At 46.4% G+C, this 23,138-nt stretch overlaps 5 protein-coding genes across 6 annotated transcripts; 2 read left to right on the top strand and 3 right to left on the bottom strand.

The window, feature by feature from the left end:
- The first annotated feature begins 1,781 nt into the window (after positions 1 to 1,781).
- On the top strand, positions 1,782 to 5,930 carry LOC128723054 (retinol dehydrogenase 12-like). The gene is made up of 4 exons (XM_053816759.1): positions 1,782 to 2,409; positions 4,884 to 4,989; positions 5,072 to 5,637; positions 5,711 to 5,930. Exons 1-4 carry the CDS (start codon positions 1,901 to 1,903, stop codon positions 5,928 to 5,930), a joined length of 1,401 nt encoding a protein of 466 aa, XP_053672734.1. The 5' UTR covers positions 1,782 to 1,900.
- An 821-nt stretch (positions 5,931 to 6,751) lies between these two features.
- On the bottom strand, positions 6,752 to 8,194 carry LOC128723240 (27 kDa hemolymph protein-like). Its single transcript, XM_053816958.1, has 5 exons — positions 7,912 to 8,194; positions 7,403 to 7,846; positions 7,183 to 7,327; positions 6,981 to 7,098; positions 6,752 to 6,911 (listed from the first exon to the last, which is right to left on the bottom strand). Exons 1-5 carry the CDS (start codon positions 7,955 to 7,957, stop codon positions 6,894 to 6,896), a joined length of 771 nt encoding a protein of 256 aa, XP_053672933.1. The 5' UTR covers positions 7,958 to 8,194; the 3' UTR covers positions 6,752 to 6,893.
- Positions 8,195 to 8,779: 585 nt separating this feature from the next.
- LOC128726479 (coiled-coil domain-containing protein 34-like) lies at positions 8,780 to 9,988 on the top strand. Its single transcript, XM_053820292.1, has 5 exons — positions 8,780 to 8,856; positions 9,139 to 9,205; positions 9,273 to 9,370; positions 9,442 to 9,704; positions 9,786 to 9,988. Exons 1-5 carry the CDS (start codon positions 8,828 to 8,830, stop codon positions 9,986 to 9,988), a joined length of 660 nt encoding a protein of 219 aa, XP_053676267.1. The 5' UTR covers positions 8,780 to 8,827.
- Positions 9,989 to 10,045: 57 nt separating this feature from the next.
- Positions 10,046 to 11,858, bottom strand: LOC128723544 (27 kDa hemolymph protein-like). The gene is made up of 6 exons (XM_053817296.1): positions 11,746 to 11,858; positions 11,154 to 11,487; positions 10,899 to 11,062; positions 10,674 to 10,827; positions 10,469 to 10,598; positions 10,046 to 10,399 (listed from the first exon to the last, which is right to left on the bottom strand). The coding sequence occupies exons 1-6, from the start codon at positions 11,786 to 11,788 to the stop codon at positions 10,286 to 10,288; spliced, it is 939 nt and encodes a 312-aa protein (XP_053673271.1). The 5' UTR covers positions 11,789 to 11,858; the 3' UTR covers positions 10,046 to 10,285.
- Positions 11,859 to 13,077: 1,219 nt separating this feature from the next.
- On the bottom strand, positions 13,078 to 17,106 carry LOC128723437 (calcyphosin-like protein). Of its 2 annotated transcripts, none has more exons than XM_053817180.1 (4): positions 16,980 to 17,106; positions 13,884 to 14,161; positions 13,662 to 13,814; positions 13,078 to 13,583 (listed from the first exon to the last, which is right to left on the bottom strand). In XM_053817180.1, the coding sequence occupies exons 2-4, from the start codon at positions 14,159 to 14,161 to the stop codon at positions 13,367 to 13,369; spliced, it is 648 nt and encodes a 215-aa protein (XP_053673155.1). In that variant the 5' UTR covers positions 16,980 to 17,106; the 3' UTR covers positions 13,078 to 13,366. The 2 variants fall into 2 exon arrangements, with proteins under 2 accessions (XP_053673155.1, XP_053673154.1); XM_053817179.1 differs by lacking the exon at positions 16,980 to 17,106 and adding an exon at positions 14,930 to 14,971.
- Between the last annotated feature and the right edge of the window lie 6,032 nt (positions 17,107 to 23,138).

The raw sequence follows: 23,138 nt of genomic DNA, 5'->3' as shown, positions 1-23,138 counted from the left end.
TCCAAAAATCCGACTCTTCGATCGCATGCGCTCCTGTTACTTGGTGCCAAAATTTTGGCCCGTTTTGGGTCGATTTTTCGGCGATCAAAAATCCAAAAATCCGACTCTTCGAACGCATGCGCTCCTGTTACTTGGTGCCAAAATTTTGGCTCGTTTCGGGTCGATTTTTCGGCGACCAAAAATCCAAAAATCCGACTCTTCGATCGCATGCGCTCCTGTTACTTGGTGGCAAAATTTTGGCCCGTTTTGGGTCGATTTTTCGGCGTTCAAAAATCCAAAAATCCGACTCTTCGATCGCATGCGCTCCTGTTACTTGGTGCCAAAATTTTGGCCAGTTTTGGGTCGATTTTTCGGCGATCAAAAATCCAAAAATCCGACTCTTCGAACGCATGCGCTCCTGTTACTTGGTGCCAAAATTTTGGCTCGTTTCGGGTCGATTTTTCGGCGACCAAAAATCCAAAAATCCGACTCTTCGATCGCATGCGCTCCTGTTACTTGGTGGCAAAATTTTGGCCCGTTTTGGGTCGATTTTTCGGCGATCAAAAATCCAAAAAAATAGCTTCTCAATCGCATGCGCTCCTGTTACTTACAGCAAAATCACGATATCGTTTCTTTCTAGCGTATCTAACGCATGTGATATTTCCAAACTTACCCAAATAGTTCACAAAAACCCCACGAAAACCATAATTATGTTTTCGAAATGGCAGTCAAAGCCATTCCCAATTTATTTACCAGATAAAGTGACACGTTCACAGGGTAATTTTACATAATTAAACGCTTCCAAGCCGCCGTAAAGTCGTTTCTAATCTATCTAACACCTAGCTTGAGTCGGTTTAACTCCTCCTAAACGCTTCCTCAAACTGTCACCCACTGATCCTCGCCCCCGTACACCAAGGATCAATGCACGCTGTTCGCTAGTTCGTTACTTCGGCCAATATTCACGCGCACGTGCTGGCTAACACTCCATTCACCCTCGCGCTTCGAGGGGAAAACCTGCGCGATTGTTCGCGCGATCGCCTTTTTGTTTCAGATCAGCGTTTAGCCGTGCGTTCGTTCGTGTACAAATGGGTCTCTCCCAAAACCCCCACCAAACCTCCTCGAAGTCTAGCTCACATCGATTCTAACCGTTCACACAATCGCCCGGTGTCTCTAGCTATTTGGCTGGTGAACCGCCGCGAGACGGGCTCGAACATGCCGTCCTCCACCTGTCGTCGTCGTTAGACGTCCCTAGGAAAGCTCGTGCATCTGGGTTGTGCCGGGGTTCGACGCGATTCAACTGCAAACAGCACCTAGCAGCAGCTCATCTTCGCCTCCGACGGGCGCCCACTCAACACGCTGTTCATTCCGATTCCAGCGATCGTCACGCGAACAGCGCGCGCGCCCTCGAACGGTTGCTGATCGTGTTGATCGTTACATCGTGTTGAAGCTGCGCCCGGTGTAGGGTGTTGCGATTCAAAAGCTCAGCTCGGTGTAGTCTCCGGGACTCGGGCGACCTTTTGCAGGGTTGTTTCGAAGGGTCCGAGTGATTTCAGGTGTCTAGTGATGAAATGTTGATGACTTCCCTGAGCTCTCAGGTGGCGGCTGTAAGTGATCCAAACATCGCAAGTGTTCTAGTTTGCCGCGTGATCAACGTGAAACAGGAATTAATAGTTCCTCGGCCATCATCCAAAGCTCAGTGTGTGCATCTTCCGGAACCGCTTCCTTCCGGGGGGCCGTGTTGTGCGTGAGTGTGTGTGTGTGCGCGCCTCCATTTTCCGTGGTCGCTCTCGTGACGATCGTTTCTGCAAACACACCTGCCTGGTGACATTGGAAAAAGATTTCGCAAAAAAAAAATAAAAATAAAAATCCGCCAATAGCCTTACCCCTCTAACGCCTTGCCCCCGTCGCCGCCGCCTGATGAATGACCAACCAACAACTGCAACACCATCAGCCGCAGGAGCAGCAGCAACAGCAACAGCAGCAACATCAGCAGCAAGCGATTGCAATTACTATTCGCGACACATGCACCACGTCTGAGGGCGTCACGGGCGAACGGAAAGTGCAGCTCGTCGTCAATCGATCGGCACCGGTGGCCCCGAACCCGGGTTCGAACTTCACCACCTTCGAGCGGCCTCGGAACCGGCCACACGTCACGATCGCACCAATTCCACCGGCCATGACGCACCAGATGGATGCCGCCGTTGGTTTAAATCAACCCGCTCAGCATTACCAGCTACAGCAACAGCATCAGCAGCATCAGCAGCAGCAGGTTGATCCGCACCAGCACCATCATCAGCAGCAACAGTTCCAGCAACAGCAGCAGCAACAGCAACGGCAACATCAGCAACAACAGCAGCATGATCTGTTCATGATCGCAAGCGTTTGCCTTGGCTCGTTCATCCTCATCTTCGCGATCGTGTACTTTGTAAGGTAAGCGACTATATTGCGATTTGCAACCTTTTTTTTTCCTGCTCTCCAATGTCACTGCTACTCCGGGGGGTTGTCTAACACCCCCTCCAGCTCCTTCGGGTGGCCGCCAACGGCTGCACCGATCGGTTGGCCTCCAATACCGATCGATCGTCGATGATCGCTTAATTAGAAATTGCCCCGTAACCGTTTGTGTGTCTTTGTGTATGTGTGTGTGTGTGTGGAAAAACGACCTCACATCAATTTGTCCCCTACAACGCAACATTTAATCGTAAACACGACGTTATCGTAATCATTATAAGGCTCGCACTACCTGAATGGGTTCTGGCAAAAACCAAAAAAAAAAAACGACGCCCCCTTTCTTATCACATGTGAGTTATACAACAGCGAATGATTTGCGCTTCTTCGCTCAAAAAATTGTTCCAGATGTGTCTCCACTAGGAGGTGGGGGTTGAGTTGTTGACGACGTCACGGCAACCCTTCCTTATCAGCAACCACCTCCTGCTTCTTTTTTTTTTTTGGCTGCCCAAATCTTTACCGGTATGTTTTTCATATATTGTCTAGACCATCGTAGCCTTGGAATTGCGCTTGGCTACCTTCGCCAGTACCTTCGAGAGCGTGTATTTAGTCAGTTGTGCGTGGTGTTCCTTTGTAACCCCCACCGGTTTTTGGTGGAAACTTTCTTCACAACATTCTGTTTTTCCTCTTTTCGAGCTGCGAACAATCGACGGCGTTCAGCAACATTAAAAAAGGGCCCCCCCCAGCTCTCTTTCGCTTCACAAAGATGTACGTACGTGTGTGTGTGTTTTTCGCGCGTTTGCGAGCCTCATTTTCGGGGGAGGATGGAACTTGGCCATTTTTCCCGCCAGTTTGTGAGACCTCTCTAAAGCGCGTAATGTGAGGTTTCTGAGTGTGTGGTAGACAAACAAAAAAATGAGAGAAATTTGCAAGAAAAAAAAATGCACCACAGAAAGCGGATGCAAGTCCACGTGCGCACGCTTACGTCAGGTTGGCCAATTTCGCCCGCTTTTGAATGCCCATACACACACACACACAAACACACGCAGACAATCAAGTAGCCTCTGGAGCAACTCTGGTGCTCATCTCGCACACGCATGAGGATGCCTCAGTACGCTTAATTATATAGCGAAACCACACCATTTGCCCTACCGTTTGCCCCAACCCGGGAGCCGTAATTATGGTGAATTCTATTGTTTTTTTTGCGTTCCGCAACCCGCCAGCCCTAGCTCTGGACCACCACCATCAGCCCCCTGCCCCAAACTGGTCGGAAAAACCTGGAGCCCAAGGTTCGCTTATCGGGTTTGGTTGATCGCTCTCGAAGCGGAATCATTCTCTCGATCCCAACCGTGGACCTTTAACGCGATCGCGACCGGGGCTGGGCAAACAAACAGTGTGTGTGTGCATTTGAATTAATCGACCCTTCCAACCTCTTTTTTCTCCCTCCCGAACCCTTTCACGATCGCATGATCGCGGACGGAAGCGTCGAGCAGTTCAACCAACTCTGCCGCGAATCGAACAGGGAGAACGGGATTTTCAGGAAAACACAAAAAAGTTCTGGATGAATATTAGGGTCTAGATGAATGATCTTACAATAGAAAGTTAATGCTTTTTTTGTGGACCAATTTTCGTGCCTATCAAACGTATTTAATGCACAAAAAAAGCTCTCCAGAAACAGGAAGTTGGTTCAGATCGAACAGAAAACAAAGAGTTTCTATCGTTTGATACGCTTTTTATCCAGAACTTTCCATGGAAATAAACATCAGCACGATCAGTAAAGCAGCCCTTAAAGGGCCGCTACATTCTTCTCGCGAGGGCAAACAATGGAAAGCCAGCAACGCATTGCGTTTTAATCTCTAATCGCCGCCGATTAGTCTCGATTAGTTAGTGTGTGCCCTCCAGCTGCTCTAAACGACTGGTCATCTTCTTGGGAGGGGGTTGATAAGGCCAATAAAAACAACCCCCAAGCTAGGGCCGTTGAAATGAAAATGTCCCCTTAAAATGAAATGTCTCCTTAAACTAAAAACAAATCAAAAAAGGGCAGCTCATAAATCTGGATGGGGGGTTGTGCACATTGACCGAAACCATTTGCATACCAAAACACGCGATCATTTTGTGTTCACCCAACCGTCCCAGCGCTGAAAGACGCATTAATATACGCTGCGATTAATACGACCGCTAATGCGTGTGTGGGAGAATCCGCTGATGGACACGATTGTTCACACATCGGTGAAAATTCGTAACGCGCTTGTGGCCATTAGTTGAGTTGTTTTCTTTTGTGCTTTTTTTCCTTCGTTCCTACTGCTGCTGCTACTTGCCCTATTCTACTCTTTTTTATCGCTCGTTAGCCGCAAGGTGACACAATCCCCGTTGGGTGGAGTTCGATAATTCGATGATTGCCGCACACGTGTGCCTGCAACTATAATCGTCCTTTTTTTTCTCTCTCTCTCGTCGTACAGGAAATTTTTCCAAGGCGGCCAGTTCAAGAACAAGGACATCCGGCTCGATGCGAAGGTGGTCATCATCACGGGTGCAAACGCGGGCATCGGGAAGGAGGCGGCCATCGTAAGTACCTCACCCACCCACACAAGAGCTGGATCCTTGGGCGTATTCCTTACACTGCAATCCGTCACCATCCATCCCACAGGAGTGCGCTAAACGGGGCGCAAGAGTGTACATGGGTTGTCGTGATCCAGCGCGCATGGAAAAAGCCCGCCAAGAGATCCTGGATAAGTCCGGCAGCCAGAACGTGTTCGGGCTCGAGCTAGATCTGGCCTCGTTCGAATCGATCCGCAGCTTCGTCAAGACGTTCCTCGCGATGGAGCGCCGGTTGCACGTGCTGATCAACAACGCGGGTGTGATGGCGTGCCCGAAGGCGTACACGAAGGAGGGCTTCGAGATGCACTTTGGCACCAACCATTTGGGTCACTTTCTGCTCACGAACCTGCTGCTGGATGTGCTGAAACGGTCGGCACCGGCTCGCATCGTGACGGTTTCTAGTCTCGGTCACAAGTGGGGCCGCATCAACAAGGACGACATCAACGCTGAAAAGGAGTACGGCGAGTGGGACGCGTACACGCAGAGCAAGCTGTGTAACATTCTGTTTTCTCGGCACCTTGCGAAACGCCTGCACGGTACGGGGGTGAATACTTACGCACTGCATCCGGGAGCGATCAACACCGAGCTGATGCGGCATCTTAATCCTTGTCTAAGGTAACGGGTTGCAGACGAGTACAGCAGTGGGTGGATGGTTGCTCTCAATTTTTACTCCATCTATCCCCGGCAGGACCATGGCCAAACCCGTCTTTTGGGTGTTCTTCAAGACGCCTAAATCGGGTGCTCAGACGACGCTGTACTGCGCGATGGAACCCACGATCGTGTCCCAAACGGGGATGTATTATAGCGACTGCAAGCTGAAGGAACCGGAACCACACGCAAAGGACGATGCCATGGCGGAATGGCTTTGGAATCTGAGCGAAAGACTGACCGGGCTGCAGGCACACTGATGGAGGCCTTCGTTTTCGACACGTTTTTTTTTGTTTGTTTCTCCGGCGCTTACGGAGCCGTCCTTTTACTCATCATCCACTTCCGCCAGCAGCAGCGTACAGAACAACTCCATGTGTGTGTGTGTGTGTGTGTGTGTGTGTGTGTGTGTGTGTGTGTGTATGTGTTCGTGTGTATGTAGTCGATAATTGTTGATAGCTTCGTTTATAAGGATTGTAAAAATATAAAGTTCGTAAAGAGAAGCCCCACGTGGAGTCGCCTGAATGTATGCAATAAAACACACTGATATCACAATTCAATGGTTTTAGGTGGTTTTTGCTCGGAAGCATGAAACAATAAATACTGGCAACAAAAAGGGCGATTCCTTTGTAAAAACGTATCAACTAAACCTTATATAGGTTCGATCATTGCTTGTATAAAAAGAGGATCCCTTAGACGTAAAAGAAAGTAAGCGGCCTGTTCCCGTATTGTTGTTTTTTTCCACTCCTTTCGCTCAACCGAACCGTACCCGGCACTGATAACAGATTCTCGTGTGGCTTAAGTGATAGATTTCTAGAACGGAATTGCGCGGCCTATCTGGGTTTCTCGCTCGAGAGCTCACAATTTCGAGTCCACAACCACCGTGGCGTGGTGTTGAATGTTTATGGAAATGCGCGAGAACTTATCAAAGCATCAATACAGGTCAACCGTGTAATAACTATGTGTTGCACAGCCCATTGGGTGCAGTTAACAAGTCAGTCTACACTAGTTATGACTGCTTTTCCTATAACCAAATTTGAAAAAAAACATACATCGCAAGAGGAGGAAAATCGAGAACTATGTCTTTCTCATTGCAATCTTCTTAACGGAATGATGCTACATTTATTTCACGACATCAACAACACTACAATGGATACATACACGTTCGGCGATACTACTCAGGGAGATTGCTGGTAATCGGGTGCTCCATCGGTGCTGGTACACTCTCAGCGGCCCGCATTGTTCTGTGAATGTAATAAATTGTCGTAAGTGAGACGGACTCCTCAAAGCGTCAGTTACACAGCTTGGCTTACCGCGCATGGCGATCCCTTCTTGATGTATCGGAACAACGATTCCACTAGGTTGGCCGGCGTTGACTCGTCACACTGTTCCAGCTCGCGAACCATGCAGGTTTGCAGTTTTTTGAAGTCCCTGTAACGACACCGCGCACAGACGCCGTTAAATTAAATGTGGCCACTTATTATGCAAGCAGGAGATGATGAAGAAAGAACGTACTCGCATTGCTTTGGTCCAATAACGAGCTTCGGAATGGTTGTTAGCGTTGTTTCAGGCACGTAACCCGAGAAAGTTTCATTAAAGCACGCGATCAGATCGTCCTTCTGCTCCAGGAAACATTCCGGTCCTTTCTCGGCAATAAACACTGCGAAAAGGCGAAAGAAGACACGTGATGTTGAAAGGTCCGGCAGCCAAACCACGCCAACCCTCCGAAACTTACGCGCAATCTGATCACCATCCTTATGGCACACGAAGTTGAGCAGGTTTTTGAAAATATCCAACCCCGACGTTTTGAACACCTTCTCCTCCGACTCCAGGCACGGATCCACGGCGTTAGCGAACGTGTTAACGCACTCAATCAGAATCGAGCGCTTCCGGCAGTACTTGTTGAACACGGTGTCAAGATCACCGGTCGGTTTGGCGGCTTCCACCTCCTGCTGGAACTGGCCGATATCAATCAGTCCCTGGCCACACTCGACGAACGTCATCGCAGCTTCCTTCGCGTTTTCGTACGCATCATCCGGAGCCCCGGCGGCGGTGCACTTTTCTCGGAGCATCCTTTCAACCTCCTCCATGGAGGGAAGCGTCAAATTCGCCGAAAGACGATCACGGATCGCATCGACGTCGATTTGATTGGACACATCGGCCACTGTGCTACCTAAAACTAACGATACGGTACGTTACACTCTGTGCAGTTTCCCCAGTTCGGTCTTCCCAATATGTTCTTACCGAGGAACGCCAAAATGACGATGCAGGACACGCTTGGATGCGACATTTTTTAGTTCCTAAAAGGCCCTTTTCACCTAGCAAAGAAACAATTCTCAATTCCTCACAGCAGCTGGCCACGGACCGATCACCAACCATCCACGAACAATGATACAATCACAATCACCGTATTGGCTTATATACATACGGTTCCTCGGTGGTCTTCGATTTCGCTGCAAGGGTCGTGATCCTCGCCCGTCACAGCGCGTTCGAAGAAAGCGTGCTGGTAATCGTCCGTCGTTACAATAAACTGATACGAGCGCAACCGACCAGAGTCGAGCGCAACCGCCACCACTACGGAAGCAGTATCAACGTTCCTTTTCTTCCTGTACGGAGAGAACGAGGGCACAGGCCTGTACGCGTAAATACGGTTGATCACGGTACTAACGAAGCGCTGACATGATCGCTGTCAGCCTACGGCCCCTCGCGTAATCGCCCGAAAGTCGCCAATGAACGTGACTCTCGGGAACTACCTTCGGGTCTCATATCTGGTGGTGCCGGGTTTTCAATTGAGCGTTATTGACTAACCTTCCTATTTAAACGGCGTAGCTAGCCACACGCACCACCCTGGAAGCTGGCCGGAGTCTTGCTGGAGCAACACGTTTGTAATAGTTGATTAACTAATCGGCGGAATGATCTTCATAAGCGATCGTTTTCCCCCATCTTGGATGTGCATTTAGCCAAATAGCATTGCGAATCGATTACGAGATACCAGCTGATCGATTTTAATTCGACAAAGCAGCTCGCAAAATAAATACAATTGGTCGTGGCTGTTTTTTTTTGTATCTAAGTAACCTTTGCTGGAATCATATATCCTTCATTCATTAGCCAACGCTGCTGAACTATATAACGGATTTGAGGTGATACTCGAAGTAAAGAAATGGATTTCGATCCTACTGAAAGCGAACAGTAAGGCAAACCCGTAACGAAATATATAACGGCTACACTTTTGAAGCTCGTCGAGTGATTGTTACAAAGGAATTTAAAACAGTTTTCAACATTGTTAAGTCACACTGTCTACACCCATTCTTCCTCTTCCGTGTCACTTGCTTGTGAAGCAAGAATCTTCAATACCAAGCTCCGCTTCTTTCCTCGAATTGTACATCACATGCCAAAAATAGTAGCCGTTATATATTTATATTACACATAATTTATAACATATACTTATGGTAAACATTCTTATGTTAGCAGTACGGATGAGGAAAACCTTACGACATTTTCAACCGACCGCGGTGGCGGTGATGCCGATTTGAATTATGTAAGTAACTTTGCTTAGAAAATGGCTCTCCCAAACATGCTTTTCCTCGATCGTTTTTGGTACGTAGGAATCAGAACCCAGAAATGATATAATTAGCGTTAAAATACAAACTAAGAAGCGCGAAAGTGATCCCGAAGCATACCTTAAATGGCTAAAGGCTAAGAAGTAAGTACCAACTAACAAGAAAAAATACCGCAAGCAGCTAATTTGCATTATGTAAAAAATGTAATATTTAGCGAGGAAGTTCGTAAAATTCGCCAAAAAACTGATTTAACTAAGCAAGAATGTGAAAAACAGAAACAACTCGAAGAGGAGATGCGTAAAGAGATGAGCAAAGAGAAAATCAAGCAGTGGATGGACCGCAAGAAAAAGGAAAACGATAAAAATAAAACAAAATCGCCAGACGAGCGTGAACAATCGATATCTTCGGAATACTTTCAATGCAGTACAGATTCAAATTTTAAGTCGTGGTTAAGCAGAGTTAAGAAACGAGAGGAAGGTATTCAATTTGCTTTTAAAAACTAAGCTGTCTTTGCTGTACTGTTAACACTGTGATATTACATACATATTCTATTGGCAGAGAAGAAAAACCAAGAGTCTGCTGCGAAACAAATGGAAGACAAAGAACGTGACGAGAAAAAGAAACTATCACAAGAAGTTTATCGCAGATGGCTGAAGACGGCTCACAACAAGCCGAAACCGGTGCCATTGAACCAGGGGCTAAATTCGTTGCGGGGAACTGTATCGAAAATTTTTATCAACCCTGAACCATGGAAAAATTGAAACAATAATTGTGAATAAGCGCGCCAGGCTAATGTTTTTTAGGAAATTTTCTTGCAAAATTTTCGTCTTACATCTTTTCACACTAGTGTAACGATTTTTCTGCTTCTATGCTCAACAAGTTCAATTGGAAAATGTGTTTTAATAACTGTTGAAATTTGATAAATGGAACAATGTAAACACTTTTTATAAACATATCCTAATTACAGTCCCTGCATTGTGTAGAAAAGGTAGATTTTTTTTTCTTCAGTCAGCTTTGCATTAAAAACAGGAACATACGTAAATCCACTTTGGCACCTACTAGCGTACTAAGAGTTTGGCCACCAGTGCCATAATGAACGTGGACAGAATTATTTGATGCGAGCCTCGCACCAGTTCCCCAGCACCGCGGGCATTTTTTCGTGGGGTGGCTTCCTACAAAACGTAAAAATGTCGCGGTAAAATTGACGATCGTATCGATTGGGACCTCTTCAAGCTACTTACACCGGTAATGTTGGCACAAGGCGTCTCTCTGCGGACGAACTTGAACAACGATTCGACCAAATTGGCAGGAGTAGATTCTTTGCATCCTTCCAGAGCCTGCACCATACAATCCTGTAGAGAGCTCATTTCACTGAAACGAAAACCGTACGTTGGGTTTCAATTTCTTCCGCGTTTCGGAGGTAAATCGCTTTGTATGAATACTTACTCGCACTGCTTTTTGCCCATTACTAGCTTTGGAAGCCCATCTGCTGTGGGGGTATACTCTTCCTGCATGTACCCGTACAATGTTCCATTGACGCAGTCAATTAGAGCATCCTTCTGATCGGAAAAACATTCCGGACCTTCCTCGGCAATGAACACTACAAACACACAGATACAGTAGTCAATTAGTTAATGAATCGATAATCGAAGACCGGTAGTTGGTACTTACATGCAATTTGATCGCCGTCTTTGTGACAGACGAAATTTAGCAGCCCGTGGACAATGTTCACCATCACCACTTTGCTTTCCTTCTCGTCATTCTCCAGACAAACATCGATCTTGTTCGAAAACGTATCGATACATTCGATGGCTGCGGAACGCCTACGACAGTATCTGTGGATGTTCAAAACGATATTGGATGAGTATTATCATCTGAATAGCATGAAAGTTAGGCAGCACCAAAAAAAAAAGGTGACAACATTACTTGTTGAACACGGTATCCAGATCACCCGTTGGTTTGGCCTTTTTGATCTCCTCTTGCAAGTCGCTGAAATCCACTAGATCCTTCATGCAGTCGCCAAACTTTTGTGCGGCTTGCTCGGCCTCCTCGTACGACGCATCGCTGCCGGCAACCCGCGAACACTTGTCCTTGATCACTTTCTGTACATCTTCGATCTTCGGGAGTGTTACGTTCTTAAACTCCGGGGGTAGAAATTCGGCCAGCACATCGTCCTTTAGCTTGTCGATGTCGATTTTGTTCAAATCCAGCGTTCCCAGGTCGGTGTCTACTTCTGCCGCGGCGGGTGCAGAACCGAACGCTGCATAAGAAAAGCGAAATACGATCTTTGATTGATTTTGCAGTCTGACGCAGTGCTGTGCACTTGAGTTCACCGCCACCGCCGGTGACCTTTGAGCCAGGCAACGATTGTTATCGCTTAAAGGGCCAGCGCTTCTTATCAATCCAGCAAGGCCTTTGGCAGAGCTTGTGAGCAATGCTCAGCATGTTGGACAACGTCTTTTGACAGCGTAAAAGAGCCCTTAAACATTCAACTACGATCGTAAAATGTGTCACTTACCGATCAGCAGCAATAAACAGCCTATCCGAAATGTGGGAACCATTTCTGTGCACTCGTCACCCGGGAGCCCAGATGAATTCTCAGTGGAACAAGTAAGGGCCCGCGCGGGTTGAACACTTTTTACTTTCACAGACACAGACGGCTACACGACAAATGATCGGATCACATCGAACGACACAAGACGCGTTCCTTAATTTCTTATCGCTAAACTGATTGTATAATCGTCGATACCTGTAGAAATAATGATGATAACGTCAAAACACTTCGGCATCTACTGGCGGCACCAGTAAGCGCATTTGGATTTAACAACCACAAGGTCACATTGTAGCCCACAAAGAAACCACCTGAGCGCAGCACGGATACATGCAGTCACACGGTCACGGGCGAGCCTATGTGCTTGACTCATTTGGCGTGCAAATAGCAAACATGTTTTTTTTTTGTGTAATTACCCCCTACTTTTGCGTCTTACAGAACAACAAGCTTACAAAATGGCATACCAAACAAGTGAAACCGTTGCGATCGTAAGTTTCATAAAAATAAAAGAAATCAACAGCGACACGATACGGATCGTTGAAAAAAAAACAGATATACAAGTAAAGTTTCCAAAGACGTACTTAGCAACGACTTAGACGAACTACCATAATTGATGCATTATTCGAAAAAAAAGAATCAGTTAACCTTCTTAACCTGGAGGGGCTTACGTAGCACCGGTTTCAACGTAATACTCGTTTGGCTCCCTAGCGAATATACAACCATGAATCTCTGTATGACAAATTCCCAACATGGCAAAACACACGTAATGAGTGCTTACTTTTACAATTTGTTTGTTTCCATTAAAATTAAGCTGTTTCTAAATAATATTCTAAGCTTTAGCCTAAGCACAACTTATAATACTGACCAAAACAATTCCACTAACGAATGCTTTGACAGTTGGCTAGAAAGAACGTCAGATATGATGGTAAAGAGTTTTCAAATAAAGACTGTCATTATAAAAGCCGTTAGCAGAAATAAAATCATAGTCAATACTGAAATATTCAAATAAACTCATATTTAATTATCATTTTTAAATTGAAGAATATTTTTTCACCAGAAAATTAAAATTATTGTTTTATTTATTTTCTTATGTGCCTGGCTACGGAATGCATGTAAAAAATAAAAAGTATATTTCAGAGGAAATTGTATATTAATTGAAGCCACTTCATGTTGTGAAATCGATGTGGATTTCATATTGTGGAATGAATGTGTTATAGAATTAGCGATCAAATGTCATTTGCAAAGAATGCATTTCGCTTCTGATAATTTAGAAAGTCAATATAGAATATGCATCATAAATCACTCTGAACAAAGGACTGTATATTTATTAAACGTTAAAGAAACACTTGTGCGCAATTCAGTGTCATTAATTGATAAAAATGTTCGTGTATCTCGCTCACTCGTAGCGTAGTACAAAAGTTAGGCTTTCAACTTTGGTTGTCCTCTCCATCTACTTAAGGCAGTTTGAAGTGTGCTCAAAATTTGTTCACATCAGTTAACGGTTTCCCAATGAAACTTGTACACATGCATGTTGTGTAGAAAAAAAAACTTTTAAACCAGTTGCAAACCAAAAACCGTGTGGCAATGATTACAACTTAAATGCTTGGCGCATCATTAAATCAAAATAGGCGTCCGAATCGATGGATGCGCTCAATCCGGCGTAGTAGTTGAGGAACTCCTCTTGGGTTACGGTTCCGTCCACGTTTCCATTTTCCTCAAAGTTTGCCAAGTACTTTCGCAGGATGACATCCTCGGTTTCCTCTCCACTTATGTACAGCGGATGGTTCTTCACCGAATAAACGTTCCTGGTAGAACAAAACACAAAAGGTTAGTTGAACGAGCGGACACGGACAAAATGGAACCCATCAGTTCTAGAAGCATACTTCAAATCCTCGATTGTTATGGAACCATCTCCGGTTTTATCCAGTTTAGCAAACGCTTGCTTCACGATGTTCACCCTGGATTCGGACATGTTGGGACGTATCGCCACCAGAAACTCGGTCATATTGATCGAACCACTGCCATCGGTGTCGAATCTGCATGATCGGTATAGAGAAAAAGCTTCTAGTAAACGTGTTCATGCTTGGTGTAGACCAATGCCATACTTGTTAAACATCTCCGTTGCTTCCTCGGCCGAAATGTCCAGCCCGGTGTCGTGCAGACCCTTGATGAACTCCTCCAAGTTCAGCTGCTTGTTGCCGTCATCATCCATGCGACGGAAGCACCGGCCCAAACCTAGAATTCCGGATGCTCCACGGGCAAGGCACATGTGGCGCAGCTTTTCGATCGAATCAGTTAGTGCTCCCGAGGACAGGGCACGACGGCTGCGGTTAATCATTTCCGATTCTTGACGAGACATTGCGCTGACGGGGCGATGTGCCATCTACAACAGAAAGGCAAGGATCGTTAGTACAATCGGGTCGCAGGACTAAGTAGGCATTGAAATAAAGCTTCTTCTTTTAAAATAAAACTCTACGTAATCATTTAAAAACCTCAAACAAATAACACGCTTAAGTTCGAAAACGAAAATCTCTCCCGTTGTTGTGGTAAGCTGAACAGTGTGACGATAACTTATGTGAATCCTTAGGTGCTGTCTGTGCCCATCACCGGCACCGACAACACACAGATTGAGCAGAACATTTCCCGAGTACCGCGTTCGTATACAGCGGGATTGATTGAACTTCCTTTGTGTGGAAAATGATTAATACAATATTGAAAGGCCACCGACACGGTGCTGACAGGCCAACCCCCAGCAACCCAACCACACGTTAGCTTCTTCCCGTGTGACCCAAACATTCCGATGACGTTTTCCTAAGGTCGGTTCGATTTTTCCAGCTTTTGGACGCGGTTTTGGACGAAGAAAAGTGCGTATTCGCTAGCAGCTGTACCCCGACCGTTGGCGGTCTAGTTAATTAGGATGACCTCGTTTTTTTTTCTCTCTCTCAACCTCCCCCATGTCGGTGTCAATGGCACACGGGTAAGGCGAGTCCGTCCGGCGGACATCGACCGCTGCGAGGACGGATGTGTGTGAAGAGAGCCTTGAATCAAGAAGAACTAACCCCCAGGGGCTTTTGTTGGCTGCGGCGTGGCTCGAATTCGAATCGATTACGATGGGGGCTCTTTTCTGGCTTTTCGAGCCGGGAAACGTTACCTTGAGCGGTATGCGATGATTGAACCGGTGAATCGCCCGCATGGCTGACGTGAGCTCGTTGAGGTACAGTGTGCGATCCACGATGGTGAGGTTATGTGTCTTATTTTGGGGGTGGGAAACGACTTAAAGGAACGAGAGACAGGGAGTTTTTTTTTTGTTTTGTTTGAGGTAGTTGGTTCCAGGGCAGGATTTTTGCCAACACGCAGCACACACAAGTCTCGGTGTGGTTCGTGTCCTTTCCGCACTAAGGAAGCGGCCTAAGCGGACTTTTTAAACGCACTTTAACCGCCGCCAGCCGATGAGTTTACGCGCACCACACGAGCAGATCTCATTGCACTGGATACGGGGCGCAGCGACTTTCAACCCACGAAAATTTGTGCTCGGAGGACACGCGAAACACACACACACACACGGAGAACCGGAACCGGAATCGGGGTCGGTTACGGTGGAAGCAAAACCAGCCCAATGCGGTTGCTGCGAAGGCACAAACTGGACTGGGGAACTACTCTGCTCTCGGGGGCGGCATTAGCTCAGCTATTCGCATATACCACCGCTCGTTTGTGTAGGTATTTCGTCCTTTTTGGGACCTCATGCAAATGTGTCGAGTGTTTGCACCGCGCGAGTGTATGCATGTGTGCGAAGAAATAAAGTTTGAGATCAGAAGCGAGAGAGCGAGAGAGAGAGAGAGAGAGTGTGTAGTAATGTATGCGGTCAAAAAGGACCCTTCCGTTAGAACCACCACGCCGCCACGTCAAGCCAGTGGGGAAGAAATCCTTCACCAAGGAAAGGTGCAAAGGATCACGTGGGGGGGCGGGTGGCAAAACGTTGACTCAAAATCCACCGGTCAGCAGAGAGCCGCGAGTCCTGTCGTCCTGTTCCGATTGGTCAGTGGAGCAATAGGTCAAATCGGTTAGAGCAGCGTGTGGCGATTCGAGGGCTGGTGCCTTTTTCACTTCCTCTCGAGCACGTGTTTGCAGTTACTTCGGACGGACGGGAGCGCGATCAATAAAATCATTTATAAACCTTCCTTTGAACGGTGACGGTTGTGTTTACATCCAGCCGGGTTGTTAAGCTCATTGTAGACCTTTTGTTGATACCCCCGCATTTGTTAAGATCCACGACCAGATGAGAGATGCCATTTTAATGCAGCTCCCAAGATGGTATATCAAGCTGGGGGGCTGGGTTTTGCAAACAGCGCAGTTTGGTAACGCGTCATTTACTAAACAAGGCAATGGAGCACGGCAACTAGTTGTGCCCGTGTTACGGTTGAGTAATCTGGAACCGCCATCCCCGTGAGTAATGGAATTTCAGCGGCATGCATTAGTAACCGATTCTATAATTCCGCCCATATTGCGTTACTCACTCGATGATGCGCGTCTGCTGAAGCTAATGAAGCTGAAGTTAATTGACAAAAGAAGGACAAAACAAGGTATAGAACTTTTAACATTCGAGTGTTTCCCAATCCCCCCCCCCCCCCCCAAAAAATAAAACTAGAACCAATTGTTTTTGGGAGTTGCTTAATTAATGGCAATGGCAACAAAGCAATTAAAAAAAATTGCGCTCGGACGCCGGATGTGGCGATTCGAGCGCGCGTTTTCCACCCATTTTCGCGCGTATTTTATGGCGCACGAATTTGCACCAAAAACGAAAAGACAAACAACGCGAACGCGCGCGGTTTTGGGAGCTGGTTTTTTGGAGCTTCCTTTTTTTTCTTTTGCCCGATCGCGAAACGCACTGAGCCGGCTTCTTATGTTGCCCCTTCTGATGATCGCCGTTCCATTCACCGCCAGTAAGAAACGAAAACGAAGCGTGAAGGTCAGAGATGTTACAAAACGATAGACGCTAAATGAACCGGCTTTGACTCACGTGTGCGCGCTCTCGCAGAGATGGAAACGGTTAGGTTGAGTCACATCGAGGTGCGAGTGATTCAACAACGTTTTCCCCCCGGCGATATAGATTTACTTAAACCTCCCCTGTTTTTTTTCCAGATGTTTGGCGCGATCCTAACAAGCACTAAAAGCAGCTAAAAGCAGAAGCACAAAATATTTACACAATGGTGTCCACCGCCGAATAGATCCTTCGCCTCGCGTTCGTTGGATGCGTTTTCGATGAAGGGGAGGAACGGAACAAAAAACTTTTAAATACTTCACTCTAAAGAAACCAGCGGTTTGGCTAACGGACTCGATCTGATCTGCTTCGAGCACGAAACGCGAATGAACAAACCAGTTTCGCGTGACGCAGCCACAACCGGCGCGTTGTTGCAAGCGCAACACAAAATCGTCTCTCGCGGAGTGCAATGGACTGAGGGTGGTGTGTGAGGGGGCCCTTGCCGTTATATTCAACACCTTCCCCTGACCTAATCCATGCTCTGTCCCTTGGATATCGGATCGGATAATGCAAACCCTCGCTGCTGTAATGAAAGTGTAACAATTGTGACACTTAAAGCTCATTTTTCTCCCACCGGAATGCGTTGAGGGTTTACGCGTTTGAAAAGAAAAGAGAAAGAGAGGGAAAACCCTAACCCCAAAACCACCCCCTGGGAGGCTTGATAAGTGTAATGTTTGTCCCCTCATGTTGCACCTCCCTGACCGTGACCCCGCGGCGGCCAGTACTATCGGCGCCACCACTCCCGGTTCCGATCGATTTCCGGCGATTGGAAAGATAGTGGTGAAATTGTGAGGCATTGCGTGACACCCGGCCACTGTCCCGAAGGGAACGTTGTACGGATGTACCGTGGAGGTGTACATAATTTACGGGCCCATCCATAGGGGGAAGCACTTTCGATGGGTTAGACGGGAGAGAGCTTTAAATTGATCATTGTATTTTTCTTTAGCTTTGCTTTTAAACCCTCCTTTTCAGAGGCTCGTGGTTAACTGCATCCTTGGCCATGACCTGGTGTGGCTGAATCCGGTGGAATGGCCTTCAATATGCTCGCAAGGATGCACCACACTGAGTCGTCGTTTGATGACTAACTGTTCATTCGTTGGGGTTTGGTTTGAGAAGTAACCAAAAAAAAAGAAAGCTCATGATTATACCGAGAATCGAATCATCCATTAAAGGGTTTTTTTTGTCGGAAATCGAGCTCTGGTAATCGCTTTTCTATTCAATCACTGATTGCTCACTCGTTTTTTTTACACCAGCTTAATACCTCATTTAACCCTCTCAAAGCGATCGCTTACCTTACTTAAGTTTACAGCAGAAATAGTAGCGTACGCGAACAAACACACCAACCTGGGGTTCACTAAAAGCCGCACTGGAGGCGAAAAAAATGCGTTATAATGCCGCGTACGCACCGAAACCGCTATGATCTAGCCGGAGCGAAAATTGTTCCACGAATAAGCCCCATTTTAGTAGCCATGCGGCTGCGTTAGGACCAAACGATGCGACCACCGAGTTTTCCTCCAAAATATTTTCGTTTCTGCCGAAGGTTCGTTTATCTCTACCGCTTTTCCCTTTCATTCGGGTGGAGCAAAACGAAACGGGCAAAAAGAAGACCACAACCACCCCAAGGGCGCGCCGGTTTCGACCCACACGACACGTCATCATCATCCCTCTCCCCACGATGGGCCGAGAAATGCGAGCTATTTACTATTTACGCCAAACTGCCGCGAGAAAAGTGTACTGCACGAGACGGCGAGGATTGGGTTCTTTTTTTTTTTTTCGCTGCTTGTCCCACCCATTCCGGGTGGGTTTTATGGCAGCTTTGCGTGAAACATTCCATTGGTGTGTGGTGTGTGGAATCGATTAAAAAATTACCCATTTTCTTATTCACTTAGCTAATGGTGCGCCTTTGCCCACTCGGTTTGGTGGTGGCTGTGTCTAAACGCCGGAAGCAACGCCTCTGGGGTGGATTTGACGGCGTCTAGAGTCTCGAAGGGCGGCGCTTTTTCGGGCAGACAACCGGAAGTTTTCGGTCGGGGGGTTTGCTTCTTTTGTGGAGGAAAAAAAAACACCACCCGCAGTGCAGCGAACGCCGAAGCGCTCTCTCGCACGTTGGAACAACGCCAATCTGGCATCTGGCTGAGCTCCAGATTCACTTTCTATAACCCTCTGTATCTCGTTGGTTTTTTTCATAGATTCTACATCTCGAAGGTGTACACAGAAGCCACCGTCATCGATGATGATCATGGACGGTGATCGTAAATCATGACCATGGAATTGCTGCTTATAAAGGCAAACGCTATTCTTCACGCATGATGAGATCCGACCAAATGGAACTGCCGGTTTCTTGACACAACCGAAGCATTATGCTCCAGTTAAGAATAGTTAATGCGATGCGGTTAATGCGATACTATTGCGGGTTTTGTATGATGAAACCAAACGTTAGCTTTTTTTCAAATGGAATTGTTCGATGGAATGATTCTTGATGCAGCAATCATAGGTAATATTGACGAATATAGTGTTAAGTTTGCTTTGAACAATAAAATAGTCCAAAAATAACTCCTATTTGACTATCGCAAGCATTTCTACTGCATCTACAGTGTAGAACTTCATCACTTTGACTTAACGTTTACATCATATGCAGGTTGAAATAATAAAAAAAAATATTGCAAGCTCAACCGCTTATAGTAAAAATACATACCGAAGTCAGTTGAACTTAAGGACGAAATTTTCTGTTCATGAATCTGTAGAATACAACCCTGACCGGCGTGACGAGCATTCGCGAAAGAGACAGCGAAACCTCTTTATCTGTCTCTGTCTAAAATCCGAAGATTTGAATTCTATGCGCACTGTGGCGCCATCTAAGTGTGAGATCTGCGGAACGGGTTTCGCGAGAGCGAGAAGGGGCGCAAACAAAAAAAAACACTCTCGAACGAAAGGCTCAGTGCAAGGGCATTCAAAGAGGCAATTTATCGTGAAATGAGAACACATTTTACACATTATTCGAATTTTACAAAAATAAAAATCAATAATCAGTCTAGTATTTGATTTGCTGAACGGACAAATAAGACAATTAAACCTACACGTGAGCAAACAAGTATCGGAGGGCATAGAGGACACGATGGCGAATATTAATAAAACATAATCGGTTGCGGTTAAAGTGGACAACCTTTAACTGCTGTGGAATATAAATGTACACCCGGTGTAACGGTAGTCGTTGCTCGCGATAACCGATTGGACCAGTTGACCTTAGCCGCTTCGAAGGACTCTCGCTCCTGTCGTGCTTCGGGCCTAACGATGCCGTTCCCTGGCTATGAGCGTAGAACGGAAGAACAAAATTGCCAAGTGCCAGCACTCACCATAATAGTTGGAAGAGTTTTTACAATAAAAAATCAAATAAAATGAACGCACAATGACACTTAGTTGTCTGTAAGAACCACTCTTTACTGGAGCAATTGTTTGTCCTATTCGCTGCGATCGCCTATGATCGTCTGCCGACGGCTTCATGTACATTTCATAAACCTCAATAATGGATAGCGTTTTCAACGAAATATTGTTCGGACGCTGGTTGTTTATGCCATGTGAGGCATTTCCCACAACAACAATTCACAACTACGCTGACCGTGGGTTCAAAAGCACCCTTTTTCAACCCAAAACAGCACTTTGGACGCGCGATCGCACGCCATGTGATCAAACCAGTGAGTGGAAGTATATGCCTCGTAGTGCGAAGGACTCGTTCTACTACGGCGATATTATTGACCCGCGTGTCATTCACCTTATAAAACTCCGATAGCTGCGTGTGACTTCATCTGAATATAAATCGGCTAATTTACAGTGCAAACCCACTCCCGGGGCACATCGAATCACTGAGCCAGCGTGGGGACATTTTGTGGCCGTTCCATCGCGAAGCTATCGAAGTGATGTTTGCAAGCTACCAAACTCAGAAAGCCAAGAAAGATAGCTAGAGCGCGATTGTGTCTTGATTAAGTTTGTTGTGTGCTCGTCTGCTAGGCATGTCTAAAGTCTACCTTGGATAAGCTACCTTCGCGTCCGAATGGAAGTGCTAATACACCCTCGACAATAGTACAATAGTAATGTTTGCAAACCTTCTACTAGCCTAGCGAAGAAAAAAAAACATTGGCACGTTGCGTTAATTCAAATTCAACGAACGTACGGCTTGGTTTTCAAACAGCAGAAATCAATTCAACCCAAAAATAAACCGAGCTAAGTGGAGTAACGAAAACAAGCGTGAAAAATGGCCGGAAAGGAAGTGATCGTACAAACTTACCCACAAGTTGCCAAGAGAGAGAGAGAGATGATCGTTGTTTGTTGTTAGGTGACGCTATCACCTGTATTATTCCTAGTTGTTATAAATAACCTCTCTCCAAACTGAATTAAACCGTGCCGCTTATTGCGCTCATTAGATTCCACAATTCGTTTGAACGAATGATGTTTGCCAAACTGGTAGATGAGTAAACGACAGACAGGCGTTTGTTCTCGTTCACCGTGACCTTCAATTAAGTCAGAGCTACTTTTGTATAAATACTTCTAATATTTGTCGCCCATAACACGCCCTGCATCTGTATCGGAATAGGTTTTATGACATTTGGCTGCAATTTATGAAAGCTGCATCATTTGCATGTTTCACCCACTGGCTCCGTCAATCGATTCTCGTTAGCAAAAGAATTGGGTGCCCAAAATAATACGCGCACGCCCTTTGACTCGTTATTCTCGTAAGCATTTAAAAGCAGCTCAAAGGCTACGGTGGTAAGTGAGGAATAAAAAAAGAGCGAAAAAGGCAGCCAGTACACTTTCCCGCAGGGTTCATAAGGTCCCAAGCCGCGAGGTGTCCGCCATGCCATGATAAGCCACGTCACGCTCAATTGCAATTGACTAAATTGGCTTCCCTCTCGGGTCGACTCAATTCGGTTTGCGCCACGCAAATGTATTAAAAACACATTCGTTTGACAGCAGCACCCGTTTGAAGAAACTGCTGCTGCTGCTGCGGCTGCTGGCGGGTCAAGATCATCGATGGGTGGTTGTTTCTCCCCCAGATTTTAGGGTTCGCGGGCAATTCTCGTATTTCACATATCGGACCGGCGTGTCTTGTTGTGGCAGTTTTTTAGCGCGTTTTTGTTTTTTGGTTAGAACCACCCTTTACCCCCCCAGAGGATCGTTAAGTGTTTGCGTCCACCGTGTTATCGAAATGGTATCAACACGCTCGTTCGTTTGGCAACAGGCAACCGTTTTGGGTGCTGTGTTTGCGCAGCTTGTTTGAACATTTGGCATCGATCGCGGGAGAGAGGGAACTCCATGAGAAGTACCCATGGCAGTTGATCGTTTCGTATGGACACGCGAATATTCGCAAAACGCGAGCTGATAAGCGATCAATAAGCGCAAGCTGACGTAGTAAGGGTGTCTCCAACGCTAGATCTCCTGTCAAATGGTGCAACGCGTCGTGTGCTTCTCCATCCGATCGCTGATCTTACCCGTGATGACGTCATGGGTGATGCGATATGGCGTTAATGGGATCACAGGCATTGTAAAGTGCACAATATTTGCGTTGATCGTTTCGCTTACGCGCGTAACGAGGCGCGCTTGTTTTTCTTGGTTAACACACTGCTCCCTTGTCTGCTGTAAGGATGTGCTTTCGGTTATGTAACGTGATCTTCTTGCAAAAATTGGTCTCCTCGTGCGGAAGGAACCGGTTTCACGGTTTACGTTCCGGAAGAATTCGCAATCAGGTTGTTCTTTACCTTCTTGTGAGGTTCTTTTTTATCATGCTTCATTTTTGCAATCGAAAACAGACAGGAAACGGCGTTAAACATAAATTCTCTCATACACAGGGGGGGCATCGAAAACTTTCGTTTTCTGCAACTATGGGTTGAAAAAACGATCTTCAGATGATCGTTCCAACCTCATTAGAAAGAAGTAATTGCGTCGTGTGCGAGCAGGAGAAGTTTCTTACGTCACAACGAAACGATCGATCACTCCTGGCGAGATTAAATATCACCGTAATCGTCAGGGAACCGCAAGGAATGTTTGTGGAAAAATTCCACACTTTATCTGGTTGTTTAATAAAGTAAACGAACGAAACCTAAGCATCACGGCGTAAGGTGAGGAGGAAGAGCAAGAAAAAAAACGCCATTTTACTACACTACTACCCTCCGCTAGCGCCACCAGGAGCCCATAAATACTGCCAGATTCACAACAATCAACAACAGTCAATAAACGATAATGGGGAGGAATGTTATGCAATCCATGAACTGCCACACACGTGTACGGTGTTGTGGTGCAAGGACGAAGGTTTCGGGGCACCTTCTCCCGC

The sequence above is a fragment of the Anopheles nili genome, chromosome 3 (genome assembly GCF_943737925.1).
Source record: "Anopheles nili chromosome 3, idAnoNiliSN_F5_01, whole genome shotgun sequence".
Taxonomy (NCBI): Eukaryota; Metazoa; Arthropoda; class Insecta; order Diptera; family Culicidae; genus Anopheles; species Anopheles nili.
The sequence above is the reverse complement of the archived record's forward strand: the minus strand, read 5'-3'. Positions and strand labels throughout refer to the sequence as shown.

Bases quoted from the DNA above. Each gene is read 5' to 3' on its own strand.
- LOC128723054 (XM_053816759.1), top strand. From the start codon at position 1,901: ATGACCAACCAACAACTGCAACACCATCAGCCGCAGGAGCAGCAGCAA. The intron at 4,990-5,071 runs GTAAGTACCTCA...TCCATCCCACAG, and splicing joins TCGGGAAGGAGGCGGCCATC to GAGTGCGCTAAACGGGGCGC. The intron at 5,638-5,710 runs GTAACGGGTTGC...TATCCCCGGCAG, and splicing joins CATCTTAATCCTTGTCTAAG to GACCATGGCCAAACCCGTCT.
- LOC128723240 (XM_053816958.1), bottom strand. From the start codon at position 7,957: ATGTCGCATCCAAGCGTGTCCTGCATCGTCATTTTGGCGTTCCTCG. The intron at 7,328-7,402 runs GTAAGTTTCGGA...GCCTTTTCGCAG, and splicing joins GGATGGTGATCAGATTGCGC to TGTTTATTGCCGAGAAAGGA. The intron at 7,099-7,182 runs GTACGTTCTTTC...GTGTCGTTACAG, and splicing joins ATTGGACCAAAGCAATGCGA to GGACTTCAAAAAACTGCAAA.
- LOC128726479 (XM_053820292.1), top strand. From the start codon at position 8,828: ATGGATTTCGATCCTACTGAAAGCGAACA. The intron at 9,206-9,272 runs GTAAGTAACTTT...TTTGGTACGTAG, and splicing joins GTGATGCCGATTTGAATTAT to GAATCAGAACCCAGAAATGA. The intron at 9,371-9,441 runs GTAAGTACCAAC...TGTAATATTTAG, and splicing joins AAATGGCTAAAGGCTAAGAA to CGAGGAAGTTCGTAAAATTC.
- LOC128723544 (XM_053817296.1), bottom strand. From the start codon at position 11,788: ATGGTTCCCACATTTCGGATAGGCTGTTTATTGCTGCTGATCG. The intron at 11,063-11,153 runs GTAATGTTGTCA...GAACATCCACAG, and splicing joins CTGGATACCGTGTTCAACAA to ATACTGTCGTAGGCGTTCCG. The intron at 10,400-10,468 runs GTAAGTAGCTTG...TACGTTTTGTAG, and splicing joins CTTGTGCCAACATTACCGGT to GAAGCCACCCCACGAAAAAA.
- LOC128723437 (XM_053817179.1), bottom strand. From the start codon at position 14,971: ATGCGGGCGATTCACCGGTTCAATCATCGCATACCGCTCAAG. The intron at 13,815-13,883 runs GTATGGCATTGG...CCGATCATGCAG, and splicing joins GCAACGGAGATGTTTAACAA to ATTCGACACCGATGGCAGTG. The intron at 13,584-13,661 runs GTATGCTTCTAG...TTGTTCTACCAG, and splicing joins ATAACAATCGAGGATTTGAA to GAACGTTTATTCGGTGAAGA.